The 17,107-nt window shown below is 45.3% G+C and overlaps 1 protein-coding gene across 3 annotated transcripts in view; it reads left to right on the top strand.

Annotated features, from left to right (window-relative positions):
* LOC117347229 (lymphoid-restricted membrane protein-like) overlaps positions 1-9,481 on the top strand; it is a 35,613-nt gene extending 26,132 nt beyond the window's left edge. For all 3 annotated transcript variants that reach the window (XR_004536750.1, XM_033917861.1, XM_033917862.1), the window contains 3 exons: positions 410-547; positions 5,220-5,342; positions 8,424-9,481. Coding sequence is in view for 2 of the 3 variants with exons in the window: in XM_033917861.1 (XP_033773752.1) it covers positions 410-547; positions 5,220-5,342; positions 8,424-8,589 (427 nt within the window). In the remaining variant the exon portion in view is untranslated. The remainder of the gene's footprint in view (positions 1-409; positions 548-5,219; positions 5,343-8,423) is intronic.
* The last annotated feature ends 7,626 nt before the right edge of the window (positions 9,482-17,107 follow it).

The raw sequence follows: 17,107 nt of genomic DNA, 5'->3' as shown, positions 1-17,107 counted from the left end.
GATTTAGAAAACCCGGCACTTTGGATGGGCTCGGCTCCGCCAGAGCTCGGGGGCCGCATCAGGAGGGCCTCCGAGCACGTGCGAAGGTGACGCGATTACATCGCGTGTGTGCGCTTGACATCGTCGCGTCACGTCCGCGCTTGCTCGGAGACCTTTCAGATGTGCCCCCCCCCCCCCAGTTTCAGGAAGAAAAGGAGATGAGGTTGGGGTGGGCGGGGCTTAGATGGAATGGGGCGGGGCCACGTGTCCTCTTTTTCCCCATAGAAAATATGGTAACCCTAGCCCTCAATCTAGGGTTAAGGGACTTGCCAGGGGTTGGAAGGAGCCGTAGTGAGAATCAAAGCCAGTTCCCCAGGTTCTCACTATTAAGCTATTTCTCCGGCTTTCATTGTTCATGTCTGTTTTACAGAAGACAGTTCCCCTGCCTCCAGGAGGATCCTGCGGACATTCCCTTCATGTTCCGCACAGATTCTGCCTCCTCTCGAAGAGACCTCCAGGCCACAGAGAGCAGCGAGTGTGATGGAGATGTCGGCTATTTTGTGGATGGGTAGGCCTCTATTTGATCAAGCGTGTGTTGAGGTCACGGTCCTGCTTCTCTCAAGTCTCTCATCCACTGCTGCTTCTTTCCTCCGACCCTTCACCATTTACTTCCTTCCATAGGCGATGGAAAAAAAAGTGGCCTGTTAACTCGTGTTCCAGCTAATATCCAAGTTAGAGGCCTAAGACATTCCTCTTTGATTTTTAGGGTTATCATATGGCTCCAGAAAAAGGAGGATGGATTGAGACATCTGAGTTTTACTTCTACTGAAAGCAATGGAAGTAAGGAGGACAGATAGAGACATCTGGGCTTTTCTTCTGTTGAAAGCAATGGAATGTCTCAATCCCTCCTCCTTTTTCTGGAGCCATATGGTAACCTTAATTTGGGTAGAAAAACTCTACAGAATGTAATGGAATTTTGTGAATTTCAAGAGGAGCAGCAAGGAGCAAGCGATCAATGTTTGAAATAGAGAATGACATGGGGGGTCAGATTTGGTCCCGTCCCCACAGGAACTCAATTTCCCAGTCCCAACCCCGCGGGTTTTGTCGCTGTCCCTGTCCCATTCCTGTAAGTTCTACCTTAACCCCACAAGTCTCGAACACTTATGATTTTAAAGTGTTTGAGGCTTGTGCAGTCGAGGACGGAGCTTAGGCATTGGTGGAATGAGGCATTATGACATCACAATCTGAGCTCTAGAATGTTGCTACTTAGGATTTTTCAGATGAGGACGGAGCTTGCAGGGATGGGGCAGGGACAGGAAAAGAACTCGTGGGGACAGGACAAGAAAATGAGTTCCCGCGGGGACAGGGAAAAATGTGTCCCCATGTCATTCTCTAGTTTGAAATAATTTCTGAGCTTCAGTCTGTTACGTCCTTGGCTTAATCTTTTTATTTTTGCCAGTGATCCTATATTTGTATCACCAAATCAAAGATGGCTGCCATAGCTAAGCATGTTCAGTGACATGGCCGGCTCTTTACAGCTTTTTCTATGGCTCACTTCTTGCCTTTTCTAGACCTAAACTGATCATTGGTCATTTCTCAATTATACACAGCGAAACAGAAGAAACAGCAAACAGTAAGAACACATAAATGTCAGGTTGCAGGTTTACCCCAATATTTATCCTAAAGAATAGCAAAGTCCCCTATTTACTAAAGGGAGAAAATTTTGGATATGGAATATGAGAGAAGAGAGAGATGGTGCATGGGGGGAGGGAGGGAGAAATATTGGACATGATGATGTAGGGGGCGAAGGGAAAGATGTTGCATGGATGGAGTGGGAAGAGAGATGTTGAACCCAGGGCACAAGGGAGGGAGGAAGAGATGTTGGACATGAAGGTGGATGAGAGGGAGGGAGAAATACATAGGAGGTGGAGAGGGGAGAAAGAGTGAGATGTTGGATCCAGAAACAGAAGGGAGTGATGGAGAGAGATAGTGCGAGTAAGAGAAGAAAGGGAGAATAGTGGACCATGGGGAGAGGGCAGGAGGGAAGAAAAAAGAGATGGAGATGAAAGGCTATGAGAACAGGAAGAAGAAAATGGGGGAGCAGATGCTGGGTCAGAAAGGTGGAGGGAGGAAGAAATAGGAATGGTGAAACTATGTGGGAGAAGCCAGGAGGTAAAAAGGAAATGAATGAGAGGACAGTGATTACAAAGGGTAGAAATATGGGAACGGGAAGTAGATTGAAGATGAAAGGGAATAGAGGACTGGGGGAGGAGTGAGATGGGGAATGGGAGAACTGGTGGATGAGAAAAGATGGAAATTTTATAGGTAGCTGAAAATGAAAAAGGAGGAAAAGAGTGAGAAAGAATGAAAGTTTAGTTGACAAAGGCAGAAAGGAAGGAGAGAGGTAAAAAGGAGCAATTGGTATGTGTGACAGGAACTTCACCCTGTCACATGCCAGCAGAGGAAGCCTGCTATCTCCGGCCTAAGTCTGATAGACCAGCCTGTCCGGTAGAGCTTGGAGTCCAGAGAAGGCTCAAGCTTGATGACTGGCAGGGGGCCAGTGGAGTGTAAATGACCAGGGGAGAGAGTGACCAGTGTGAACAACTGGGAGAGTCCTCACAGAGTGGCTGAGGGACTGGAAGGAGTCTTCAGGAAGAGCCCTCAGAGAGAGACTGGTTGAGAAAGACCTGGAAGAAGGAGTAACCAGAGGGCCAGCTAGAGCCTGGCATCGGGTGGGGGGGGGGGAGGGGGCTCAGGTTTGATGACCAGTGGTGGGACCGGTGAAATATCCAGGACCCAAGAGGCTGGGGAGTAAGGGACTGGCGGTGGCCCCACAAGCTGCTAGAAGTGCAGGAGGAGTCCAAGGCTCTTGCTGCTGTCTGCCTCACTTGATAAAGGATTTCTGGCCACCTTCAGAGAAAGTCTTCAGCTGACAGAGCTTGGGGATCCTCATTAGCTAAAGTATTTATATTTTGAGGTGGGAGTAGGGCGTGGCAGAGAAAATCTTGTGCTCACCCACCTTGGGCTCAGGCCCACCCATAATTGGCTGCCTGGCTACATCGCTGATTTGTTGGAATGACCATCAGCAGGACAACAGCTACAAAACACCTTTTTGGTTGGAAGGGACAAATCTTAGCCCTGCCCCCTGAGCTCTCCACTTGTTGATGCTGTGTTGGGCAAAAAATATTAGTTGAGCCATGGCCCAATGGCCCACCCATTCCACTGCTTATGGCCTTCAGCTTGTCCACAATTTTGTTTCAGGTCTGTTGTGCTTTTTCCTCCTCCTGGTAACACATGAAATCCCTTTTGTATCCTTTACATTCACTTCCTGTTCCTCTGGTTCTGTTTCACTACCAGCCACCTGTCTCTCCCACTTCTTCATTGTTTTAAAATTTTGCTCTGTGACAGCAGACGACAACATCTGAAAGTAATATTGGGGCATCTGAAAAGCGGAATGGGACACACGTGTTAATTTCCGACTGAAGTGCATGACAGCAGACATTTACTAGAGTTAATCTTTTAATCCAAGACTGAAGGACCAAACCCAACAATTCTTCTCTCATCTGTTCTTGGTATAACCAAATTCCACACATAACTTGGTGCCGTTCCTAACAAGTCATTAAAAAATTATCTATGAAGAAACTGGAAAGCTGAAGCCAGTTCCCAGGAACTAACCAAGCCTCGATTTACATGTTCATAAAATAAACCTTTCCCCCCTCCCAGAACTTCATAATTCCACCCTTATGGATGGATCATTGCATCTGTCCATCTGTCCTCCCCCAGTATTTCCGTTAATTACAATCCACTTTTCAAAATTTCCCAGACAGGTCATGAAAATATACCGGTACCTATTGTTCCTATTTTAATATCCCAGTCATGCTTTTCTCATAGTTCTGCAAGAAAGAGATATATGTTTTGTACCAAAGGGCTTTCACACTGTCACATTCATAAAAGAATGGCTTGCACACATAGTCCCTGGATATTTAGGCAGTAATTTATGCACGTGGGATCTCTTAGAGCAGTGTATCGCAAACTCTGTGCCGTGGCACATCAGTGTGCCTCCTGCGATTTCTGGTGTGCCACGACACACTGGCGAGGAGGAGAGTCATCCACGCTGGCTGCCTGCCTACAGGACGCGCCTCTCGCGGCAAGAGGCTCGTCCTGTAGGAAATCAGTCGGCGTGGACGACTCTCCTCCTGGCCGGCGTCTCTCCTCTTCTCCCTGCACCTCCTGGATCACTGTAATGGTGGGGGTGCAGCAAGATGGGCCTCCGCGCATGCGCAGATGTTGACGCGATAACGTCACGCATGTGCGTGACGTCATTGCATCGACGTCTGGGTGCTTTCCGGCCGGGGCACTGCATTTAGTGTGCCGCCAGCCGGAAAAGTTTGCGGGACAATGTCTTAGAGAGAGGAAGAGACAATGGTTACTGCGGATGGGCAGACTGGATGGGCCATTTGGTCTTTATCTGCCACCGTGTTTCTATGTTTCTATAACTATAAAGCTCTATGACCTCACAATGCAGGTGTAAAGAGCCTTAGCCTATAAGAAGAGGAGATGCAAATGATAAGAGCCTTAGCCAATAGGGAGAGGAGGAGAAAGTGGATGCTCTGGATGGGCCATTTGGCCTTTATCTGCCATCATGTATCTATAACCATAAAGCTCTATGACCTCACAATGCAGGTGTAAAGAGCCTTAGCCTATAGGAAGAGGAGATGCAAATGTTAAGAGCCTTAGCCAATAGGGAGAGGAGGAGATAGTGAATGCTGCAGATGGGCAGACTGGATGGGCCATTTGGCCTTTATCTGCCATCGTGTTTCTATGTTTCTAATTCTGGTGCCTATAATTACGTACTCCTTATGCACGTCACTGCTGAGAAAAATTGGCAGTCAGTGAACTAAGCACCATTTTATGAAGGGGTGCCTACCTGATTTGGTGCAGAAGTGCTAGGGAGTTGTGCTGATGGGTGTGGCATGGACCGGGACACTAATTGGTGTGCATACCTGACAGAAATCCTGCCTTACTAATGTGCCAATGATGCCATGTCTAGGGCAGGTGTAACTAGCGCATTATATTTTTCTATTCTATAACGGAATCTTGGCGCTAAGATTCTGTTAAGTGGCCACCAATGGCTTGCAGCTTTATAGAACCACCCCCTTAAAGGGGTAAAGCTCCATAGAGAGAAAGGACGTTGAAGGTCAGCCTTTTGGTAATTGATCTTTACTGTCTTTCCTTCGTAGGACAGAGGTGGAGCTGCTAAGGCGGGAGAATGTAGAGAAGCCGCTGTTGGCGGGGTTGAGCGGAGAATCGGAGAGCGGGGAGCTGAGTGAAGAGAACGACGAAGTGGAGCAACGCCTGCTGATGTGAGTCACCGCCCTCAGAAGTTGGAGGGAAGGGAAATGCCACAGAATCCCACTGAGATTTCAGAGGGCAATGGCAGTGTTCAAGGAATCGGCTGAGAATTTGCATGAAAGTTATTCACACTGGCTGGTTTAGCATTTTTATCAGGGGATGGAGGGCAGGGGCTGTCTCCAGTGCATGCCACACACCAGGAGGAAGTGTTGGAACAGTGAACAGATGGTTCATTAGACAGCCAGGAATTGACACAGGAGGTGTTGGTTGCAGAAGGTTCCGGGTGCTGTAAGATTCTCATTATAAGGCAGCTTGTAACCATCTTAGGCTATATTCTGACCATAAATAGCCATCCCTGAATAGGACAGAAGGTTGAACCTCTGTTTTCATGGGGAAGAACCTCAAGTGTGCCCAAGTGAATTCAGAGTAAAACTTGGAATGGCTCACACCGCTCTGCATTTTCTCTGTATGGTTGGGCAAACTGGATGGACCATTCGGGTCTTTATCTGCCGTCATTTACTATGTTACTATGTATGGGAGAAAGTGAAGAACAGACAAGATGGGCAGTCTAGCAGGTGAGATGTGGTCTGAGGTGTAGGTATAGCTTGGGATGGGCATGAGAGATGTCTCCTCCCAATGTTGCGGGTACTAATTCTGAATTGCTCCCCCCAGGTGGGGGAATGGGGGGGGGCAGTCTGCCCCAGGCGCTGTCCTGGTAGGGGCGCTGGCACCCGCCCTCCTCTCCGCCCTCCACTCCATCCGCCCCCCCTTCTCTTGTACAAACTTGCTGCCCGCGTCAGCGTCGGCTCCCTCTGATGTCACTTCGGAGTCCTGCGCCCAGGAAGTGACATCAGAGGGAGAGCAGACACGACGCGGGCAGCAAGTTTGTGACGCGACTCGCGCCAGGAAAATTTAAAGAGGTATGGGGGTGCGCGCAGGCGGCAGGGGGAGGGGGTTGGGAAGTTGCGGGGGTGGAGAAGAGGGTGGGGGAGGGGTGCCACTCGCCCTCGCTATGCCACTGGCTCCCCCACGCCTGATACAAATATCATGTGCCCCCCCTACCCCCCCCCCGTGGCTATGATGTTTGGATGGGTTGTGAGTAAAGTTGGGTTTATGTGCAGTGGAGTTAAGCACAGGGCTGATTATTGCTCTTCAGAGTTGAGGGGAGGGGGATAAAGTCAAGCTTCTAGTCATTACCATGACTATGCTAGTTTCACAGGGTTATCTGACCAGACCAGAAAGCCATACACTCCGGGCTTCATGCGGTTGCAAAGAAAGAGCTCACAGCTCTAAAGGAGCAAAACCTTCCGTCACAATGCACTGTAAAATTTGTGGTCCCACTGCATCCATTTCATTTTCAGCAGCACTACAAATACCATAATGCACTGGGGGAGGAGAGGCATGTCAAAGTGTGTGATGAAGCTTCCTGTGAGTGTCTGTGTCAGGTGGCCTGGTTTTGGCTCACTCATTGCTTCCAGGAAGTGATTCCTGCTGATATTGTCTGAGTCACACACACACACACACACAATGATTATTTGTGCAGTGTCACTGATGCAAATTACACCGCATGAGAGAATTCACATGCTAATGCAGGTCCCTGCCCCACAGAGCCTAGGAGTGCAGGGAGGTTAAGTACCTTTTTCCGGGTCACAAAATGAATGTTCAGGTGAATAGAAGCAGAAGCTCTGGGTATGCAGGCTAAGCATGTATCACACTGCCAAAGCAATAGCCCACAGAGAGGGGAGGAGACTAGATAGAGCAGAAATGTGAGATAATTAACTTGTTGAATAATATTTATTTATTTGCTGAATAATAATCACCATCATTAAATATGACAGGAGATGTAAGCCTTCATTCATTTCCAAGGACATCACAAATTAATTACCATGTTTTTATTCATCTAACACATGTGTTATGCATGTTTTTTTTTTACAAACCACGCCTATGCCCTGTGTGTGAGTATGCTATACCCGTTTATTTCTTACTGAGACTGCAAAATTAGCACATTTGTTTTTAAGGCCTTTTATTGTTAGGTTTTTTGAAGGTTTCATGTGTTAATCATGCCTACAAGAACATAAAAAGAAAAACCCTTAAAAACAAATGTGTTAATTTCACAATTAACATGCTTTAGAAAAATTAATTCATATGACTATTTTTACAGTCATACAATTTGCATGCCTTCTATACATGGGCACATTATATGCATGAAACTATGGTAATTCAAAAAAGCCTCCCCCTCTGTCTCATACACATATATACCTAGACCAGGGATCTCAAAGTCCCTCCTTGAGAGCCGTAATCCAATTGGGTTTTCTGGATTTCCCCAATGAATATGCATTGAAAGCAGTGCATGCACATAGATCTCATGCATATTCATTGGGGAAATCCTGAAAACCCGATTGGATTGCGGCCCTCAAGGAGGGACTTTGAGACCCCTGACCTTGACTAATAGACATACAAATAAACAGAATCAATGTTACTCTCATATGAGGAAAGACTAAAACGGTTAGGGATCTTCAGCCTGGAAAAGAGACGGCTGAAGGGAGATAGGATTGAAGTCTACAAAATCCTGAGTGGAGTAGAACGGGAACAAGTAGATCGATTTTTCACTTCGTCAAAAATTACAAAGACTAGGGGACACTCGACGAAGTTACAGGGAAATACTTTTAAAATCAATAGGAGGACATTTTTTTTTCACTCAGAGAATAGTTAAGCTCTGGAATGCGTTGCCAGAGGTTGTGGTAAGAGCGGATAGCGTAGATGGTTTTAAGAAAGGTTTGGACAAGTTCCTGGAGGAAAAGTCCATAGTTGTTATTGAAAAAGATATGGGGGAGTCGGTAGCATGAAATATTGCTACTCTTTGGGTTTTTGCCAGGTACTATTGACCTGGATTGGCCACCGTGAGGATGAGCTACTGTGCCAGATGGACCATTGGTTTGACCCAATATGACTATTCTTATGTTCTTAGTCCTGGACATTTTACCAATAACAGAATTTCCTGTCAGCTTTGGAGCACGCCAACCGTCCTTTTGCTAACAGATTTACAATCCTGCTGTACTGCCCAATAATCACATACTCCCTTCTTCTTGCAGGTCCAAGGGCTCCTCTGAACAGTACCGCAAGTTTTGGCTCTGGCGAACGGACAGTCACTGGGCTTTACTAGGGCTCATCTTCATGTTTGTTTCTAGCCTGGTTCTAGTCTGGGTCCTGGAGCTTCAAGGAGCAGAAGAATACGGCAAAACTCATAATATTGACTAAGCAATGGGGTGTGAAGGTGAAGGGGGTGGTATTCAATTAAGAAGGAGTCCTGGAGAAGAGACGGGGTGGGGGAGCTGTGGTGCAGAGAAATCCTGGTGCTGAGGAGGAGAAATGAAGGAGGGAGGTATAGAAAAGGACTGGAGAGCAGCCGAGGAAAAGAAGGGTGGGGAGAAGAGGGAAGTGGGGATGAAAAATGGAGGGAGACTTTGGGGGAGAAAGAGGGGATGTGGGGAAGAGACAAGATACTGAGGTGAAGAGTGGGAGCTGCAGAAGAATGACGAGGCAGAAGAAAAGAGGTGGGCTAAGGAGAAGAGAAAGGGAGAATGAGGGAGTAGAGGAGGAACACAAAAGTTGGAACACAAGTGTGGCAGTCATTTTATAAGCAAAGGCTTGTGTTGAAATGCTGATTTATATGCATAAATGGGCTTTATAACATTAAAAACTCAGCTAGCCTGAAAAATTCAGAGGCGGCTGAAAACTAGCTCTAAAGGAAGCCTGCAATCAGTTTTTTTCACTCAGCCCTGTCACGGAAGGACTAATGGCTCCTTCAAGCTTTTAAAGATAAGCACTTTATTTTTCGCTGTCATTTATCTTAATAAGGGATTTTAGAGCACTCGTTGGAAATAAGGGTGTTTTAGCGAGACATATAGAATATTTTTTGAACTCCCCTTTCACATTAGAAGAACGTCTTGCAAAATAATAATCATAATGAAAAGATATATATTTGCTGGGCGGACATGAATTAGGTGAGGGGTGAAACCTACGATGCGCTCTAGGGCAGCGTTTCTCAACTCAGTCCTGCAGTACCCCCTTGCCAGTCAGATTTTCAGGATATCCACAATGAATATGCATCAACTTGATTTGCATACATTGCCTCCATTATATGCAAATTTCTTTCATGCATATTCAATGTGGATATCACATGACAGAAGCATATCTCCAATCGCACTGGCTTCCGATCCCAGCAAGAATACAATTTAAATTCTACTGCCTACTCTTTAAGACTTTATACGGAGACAGTCCAAACTACCTGAATAACCGCCTCATCCACAACACTGCAACCAGACATAGGAAAACTCACACCCCATTCTCATACCCCCCAATTAAGGAGGTCAAACGGAAAAAACTATACGATGGCCTCCTGGCCACTCAAGCAGCCAAACTAGACAACCAAATCGCCAATCTACTGACGGCATCCCTCGACTACAAGACTTTTAGAAAATGTAATGTAATGTAATGTAATGTAATTTATTTCTTATATACCGCTACATCCGTTAGGTTCTAAGCGGTTTACAGAAAATATACATTAAGATTAGAAATAAGAAAGGTACTTGAAAAATTCCCTTACTGTCCCGAAGGCTCACAATCTAACTAAAGTACCTGGAGGGTAATAGAGAAGTGAAAAGTAGAGTTAGAGGAAAAATAAAAATAAAATAAACATTTTAACAAGACAGCATTGATCTAAATACTTTGGAAGGTAGAAGAGAGGAGAGAAAGGAATAGAAGCATGAAATAGAAAAGAAATAAAGACCATACTCTTCAAGAAAACTCTGAAAAAAGAAATAATACCGCAAGTCTCAAACTCTACCTCTCACTAAAGCCAACTACCCCAAACAAATAACCTTACCCATTTCTCACTCTTTTTGAAAATGACCAATTTTTTTTTTTTTTTTTGTAAGTTCTTGTTGTAATACATCTTGGATAAGTCTTTTGTAATCCGCCTTGAACTGCAAGGTAATGGCGGAATAGAAATCCCTAATGTAATGTAACGTAATATCCTGAAAATCTGACTGGCAAAGGGATACTGCAGGACTGAGTTGAGAAACGCTGCTCTACAACTGTTGTGGGAAAAACCCTGGGGGATTCTTACGAAACGCTTCATGAGTCTCCCCATCACTGAGTTGACCACCCTTTGCAAATAGATACTTTGGATACATATTGTTGCTGTGTTTTTGCTGAGACGTTCTTTGTGATTGTTGGGAGACCTGGAGCAGGCTTCTTTTAGATCTTTATAAAATTCAGCCGCACCTCTAAGCCAGTGGTTACTGCTACAGGGGTGGTCACAATTCACGCGCATACACGCTAACGCTTCTGTCTGTTCCCAGCAGCGCATTGTCTGCGCCTTCAATCCTGGTGCGATTTGGCAGAATTTGTGGAAATGTTTTATCACGACACACAGGTCTCTGTGTGCCATTTTCAAATAGGCAAGAATGAGGCCCCTCCCTGCCCTATTAACCTAGGTGACCTTTATAAAATGATCCCTTATAGGCACACCTAGAATGTAAATTAATCTGGGTGGGGAAATAACCCTGTACCCGAATGCAACCTGCCCTGGCAAGACAACTAATCCATTTAAAATTCCAATGCAAGTCCAAAGCAAATATGGACTGACATTGAGGCCGATGGTGGAATAATATTACCGAACCCGCACGTGTTTACTATCAAGGCTTTTCAGAGATTCACAGAGGCCTCGGCCACTGCAAATTAGGAGATCCCAGAGTCCTGGAAATTCAAAACAGAAAACCAGATATAGCAGCAGCTGAGGCAGAGTTTTAGCTGTAGAAGTAATAATATACAAAATTTATTTGAAATAAATCTTGTATGGACTGTTAGGCCCATATTCTATAAATTGAGTCCTACTAGTGCCTAACTTAAAGTAGAAAACGATTAAAATTGTTTTTTTTTGGGTGTTTTAGGTTCCTACCAGTGCCTAGGAAAATGGCACCTTTATCATGGCTATGGAGGTATTTTATGACGTCTAATGCCACGGTAGATGTGTCTAACACCGGAAGTGGCGTTAGACATCGTAAAGCACCTCCGTAACTGCGATTCACCTGAAATGTTGGCGCCGGAAAGGGGAGGAGTTTAAAACCCAGGCCTACCTTTCACAAAGTCACGATTCTAGAAATGGCACCATTGTGTGACTGACATGTGATCAGCCGCCATTTTGTAGGCAGATGACGGCACCGTTTATAGACTCCGGCCCTTATTCTGTTGCAAAGATGAAACCCAAAGTGAATAAATTCCACCTGGCAGACTTGCCCCCTCTTCTACGAAACCGCGCTAGTGGTTTTTTAGCATGGGGAGCCGCGCTGAATGGCCTGCGCTGCTCCCGAAGCTCAGAGGCACTCAATGAGCGCCGGGAGCAGCGCGAGCCATTCAGCCCAGCTCTCTGTGCTAAAAAACCGCTAGCGCGGTTTCGTAGAAGAGGGGGTTAATTTCATGGTCTGACCCATAAGGGCAACTCATACGACTTAATAAATATTTTTCCAAGTGGTCCTGCAGCCCCCTCCCCCCCCCCCTTGTCCCTCTTCCATAGGTCCAGTTTCTGCTCCCTCCACCGCAAGGCAAGCTTCAGTTTATTTCGGCTGTGTGAGACCCAGAACAGAAGTCGCCTCTCAGAGAGCAGCTGTTCGTTCTGGACATAATCGGTCACCCTTTCCAGAATCAGAACTACCGATGCGACGTAAACAGTGAAAGAAAGGGAGAGGATTGGGCATTATATATTACTTATATTTATGAATGATGCACACACACACAAAAGGGGCAATACAAGAAATGGGAAGGGATGGGGGGGAGAGAGACAATGTATGTTTCAGTTACTTACAAAAAAAATTAAAATAAATAAAAATTGCCAGGAATCAAAAAACCTGTTTATAATTTCCTTTGTGGACCTTGATGAAAGCAAAAGACTAAGGCCGTCTTTTTGCAAAGCTGCGTCAAGCGATTTAGCGCATGCTAAATCAATGCATGTGCTAACTGCTAACACGTGCGCTACCTGCTAATGCGTCCATAGGATAACGCGCGCGCTAGCGTTTGCACGCGCTAAAAAGCTTAGCGCAGCTTTGCGAAAGAGGCCCTCTTTTACCGAGGTGCGCTAAACAATTAGTGCGCGCTAAACGCTAACTAACGTGCATGTTGGCCTATGGACGCGTTAGCGTTTAGCGCGCGCCGATCTGATTGTGGCCTGCTAATCGGTTCGCGCACCTTAGTAAAAAGAGGCGGCAAGCCATGGTACCGGTTTCTACCGTGGACAGGGGCGCTAAATGCTCTGACGCTGGTCCGACGCTCATAGGAACTCTATCGCGGCTTAGTAACCGACTGGCGCGCACAAAACGCTAACGCGTCCGTAGACTGACATGCATGCGTTAGAGCGCACGCGCTAATCGGTTAGCGAACCTCGTAAAAGAGGGCCAAAGTTAAAGAAAAACGATCTGGTGATGAGTATTATATACTTGTGTTGGGTTCACTAGGGCCCCCTTTTACAAAGGCGCACAAAGCGTTTTGGCACGGATTTAGCGTACGCTAACCGCTAACGCGTCCATAGGATAACATGTGCGCGTTAGCGTATAGCGTGTTTTTAGCACGCGCTAAAAAGCGTAGCGCATTTTTATAAAAGAGGAGGGTAAGAGAAGTGCAGTTAGCTACTAAGTTATAGATAAAGAAGTTAAATTCAAAAAAAGGGTTTTGGAAGGAACAGAGCCTCCAGCTAAGTCAGGAGAGGACAAACCAGGCGAGGATTTTTAAAAAAATTACCGTTCAATAAGGTTTTCTTCCATTATTTGGAGACAAGTTTGAATTTATTGCTAGTGCTTGAAAGATGAAGAAGATCCGGTTGTTTGGTGAATCACCTGGGCTGGGGTCATGCAGGAGACATGTCCGAAAAGCCCAGTCGCTCTTGGGTGATTCTGCAGGTGCTAAAAATAATAATAATAATTTTTATTCTTGTATACCGCCATACCCAAAAAGTTCTAGGCGGTTCACATTCATTAATTAAGGTCCGCAGTGATACACGGATTTACAAAATTTTAACAAAATTACAAAATTACAGAATTTTAACAAAAATTACAGGCAATGAAGAGGGGGGCGAGAGGAACTCTATAACTGAGATTTAGCAGGGGTAATGGTAAGACAGAAGGTAGGGTTGGTAAGCGATAACGAGAGTGAGACCAAGTGTGGAGGGGGGGGGAGGAGAGGGAGCAGAAGGAACGGGGGAGAGTGGGAAAGGGGAGAAGCCGGGGGCAAGGGGGATTAAGAGCCCTGTTCGCGGAAGAGGTGCGTTTTGAGAAGTTTTCTAAAACTAAGGTAAGAGGGGGCCTCGAGTATCATTTGGGCAAGCCAAGGGTTCAGCTTAGCCACCTGGTAAGCAAAGGTTTTGTTGAGAAATCTATTGAAGTGACATAATTTTAGGGATGGGAAGAAGCTGGGTTCTGCGGGATTTCTTGTTGGTGAGATTCAGAGTGAAATGGTGATTGAGGTAACTTGGTAATAGGCCAAAAACTGTTTTGTAGCAGAAGCAGGCGAATTTGAATAGGACTCTGGATTCGAAAGGGAGCCAATGCAGTTGGTGGTAGAAAGGCGTGATGTGGTCCCATTTGTCCCAAGGTGACTTTGGTCCAGGACTCATCCGAAGAGGTGAATTTACCGGAGTCAGCTTGCTGTGGATACCAGCATCGGATGCAAGGAAGAAAGATGGAGCTAGCTCCACTGTACGTGGTGTGTGTGTGTGTGGGGGGGGGGGGGGGAGAATAAATTACCATATACCATGGCTCCAATGTATGAAAATTTATTTCATATATATTCATTGTACTTGGATGGCTGTGGGGTCGCAAGGACAAGCTCAGCAAATCCTGCTTTCAGGATAATTCCTCAGTCGGCAATTTCCACATCTTATGCTGTCAGAGCCTCAGATGTCTCTGTTATGTTCTGTTTGTTTTATTTTTTAATATACTTCCTGGAATCCTGAAAGCTGTCAATACAATTTACATTGTGGGCCAGTAGGCTGTTGGTTTTTTTTCCTGTCCCTAGTGTGCTCATACTCTGAGTTAGTAGTTCCTGAGACGTGCAAAGCTGAGTGAGTTGCCTGAGATCACAGAGAACGGCGGTGGGGTTTTTGAACCAAGCTCCCCTGGATCTCAGCCTGCCTCTCTAACCATTAGGCTGTTCCGTCACTGTTGGTTGCCCGAGAACTCTTACAATCCGTACGCGTATGTCTCACTTACAGTATTTGCAGAGCTCAGCATTTCTACTCCTAGCTGCGGCTGCTGCAACCTGCCCCTTTTACCGGGGACCTGCCATGCTACATAGCCCCTCTTAACTCTTCGATCATGTCCCCTCTCAGTCTCCTCTTTTCAAGGGAGAAGAGGCCCAATTTCTCCAATCTCTCACTGTACTCCTCCAGCCCCTTAACCATTTTAGCTGCCCTTTTCTGGACCGTTTCGAGTAGTACCGTGTCCTTCTTCATGTACGGCGACTAGTGCTGGACGCAGTACTTCAGGTGAGGGCGCGCCATGGCCCGGTATAGCGGCGTGATAACCTTCTCCGATCTGTTCGTGACCCCCCCCCTCTTTATCATTCCTAGCATTCTGTTCGCCCTCTTTGCCGCTGCCGCACATTGCGCAGACGGCTTCATCGACTTGTCGATCAGAACTCCCAAGTCTCTTTCCTGGGTGGTCTCTCCAAGTACCGCCCCGGACATCCTGTATTCGTGCATGAGATTTTTGTTACCGACATGCATCACTTTACACTTATCCACGATGAACCTCATCTGCCATGTCGATGCCCATTTCTCCAGCTGGACTCATTTAGAGCACTGGTCTTTGACCTGGGGGCTGCCGCGTGAGCGGACTGCTGTTGGCACGATGGACCACTGGTCTGACCCAGCAGCGGCAATTCTTATGTTCTAAAGAGCCTGCTTTGATCCACAAGCATCTCATCCCACACGATCCGCTTAGAACACTAAGATAATAATAATAGTTTATTTTTATATACCGCCAAACCATCAGTTCTTGGCGGTTTACACAATAATAATTACAAGTAATTAAAATACAGATCCAAATAGCAATGATTTATAAAAGAAAATAACACAATTCAATAAAAGATACTGACTAACAAAATACAACCCTAACTTATTCAAAGTAAATATGCATAATACAGATTATTTATACTAAAATAGATAAGCGCCCGTAAACATTATTCCATAAAAACAATTAAAAATCTGCTTATCATAATAATTTTGAAATCAATTCAATGTTGTATTGTTTAAATAGACAAGTTTTAAAATCTTTCCGAAATTGATAATAAGTGAGGGCTGGAATAATAAGAGCATTCAAACATGAATTCATTACTCCTGCTTGAAGCGCCAGAGTCCGATCGAAGAATTTCTTCAAGCGGCACGTTTTCACTGAAGGAAAATAAAAGCAACCGGATCTACGTATATTTTTTTTTACATATAAAAAAAATCTAAAATGAGCAACAAGATAAGATGGAGCTAACTCAAATAAAACTTTGAAACAAATATATCCAAATTTAAACAACACTAGTCTCGAACGGCGACCAATGAAGTTTTTGATAATATGAGCTGATGTGATCATGTTTTTTTAAATTAAAAATCAAACGAATTGCTGTGTTTTGAATTCATCTTATCTATCAGTAGACTAGGGTACCTCCTAGTTACTCACTTCTCATTGCTTGTCACATATGTCATTTGTATTGGATGGATGACTTACCCAGGGGTCTCAAAGTCCCTCCTTGAGGGCCGCAATCCAATCGGGTTTTCAAGATTTCCCCAATGAATATGCATGAGATCTATGTGCACGCACTACTTTCAATGCATATTCATTGGGGAAATCCTGAAAACCCGACTGGATTACGGCCCTCAAGGATGGGCTTTGAGATCCCTGCTCTATACACTTCTCATAGAGCCATACTGAAAGTGACGTCACTTGGTGCCAAAACTGACCTTTCTATATTTCCCTGACAAATGCATTTCCAGTACTAAGGCTAATAACTCCAGAGAACAGGCCCCCACCTTCCTGAGTTACACTGTCCTTCGCTAGTACTTCTTAGGAGAACATCACTCAGGGTGGTGGATACCTGGAATGCGCTTCCGGAGGTTGTGATAGGACAGAGTACACTACGGGGTTTCAAAGAAGGATTGGATAAATTCCTGAAGGACACGGGGATTGAGGGATACAGATAGAGGTAGAGAAAGGTTATGAAGGGTACAGACAGAGGGATAAGGGGGGAAGCACCTTACAGGTCATGGACCTGATGGGCCGCTGCGGTGAGCTGACTGCTGGGCGTGATGGACCTCTGATCTGACCCAGCGGAGGCAACTTCTTATGTCCTTATATCATGTCCCAAAACAATAATGCCACAGTCAGGAAATCTGGCTGCTGGTTTCTGGAGCAAAGGTGAATCTCTCTTGTCCTGACAGAAAGGAAAATGACTGCTTAGAAGTCTGAATTCATATGCACAATGTCTCTCTTCGCCTACAACATATGCAGGTCTTATGCTTGCGTCATCTTCCGCCTACATTTTCATGCAGGTCTTATTCCTGATTATCCTTTGATTCATCCTCACCCCTCTAAAAATATGTTAATTAAAAAGAAAAGCAGGGAGACATTAAAAAAGTATAATCTGCTTTCCTGGTTAAGAAAAAATATATATATATTTTATGTATAATAATTTTTATTGAAAGAATCAAATAATCAGTACAATAGGATAATACAAAAAT

Source organism: Geotrypetes seraphini, chromosome 13 (assembly GCF_902459505.1).
Source record: "Geotrypetes seraphini chromosome 13, aGeoSer1.1, whole genome shotgun sequence".
NCBI classification, from domain to species: domain Eukaryota; kingdom Metazoa; phylum Chordata; class Amphibia; order Gymnophiona; family Dermophiidae; genus Geotrypetes; species Geotrypetes seraphini.
The sequence above is the reverse complement of the archived record's forward strand: the minus strand, read 5'-3'. Positions and strand labels throughout refer to the sequence as shown.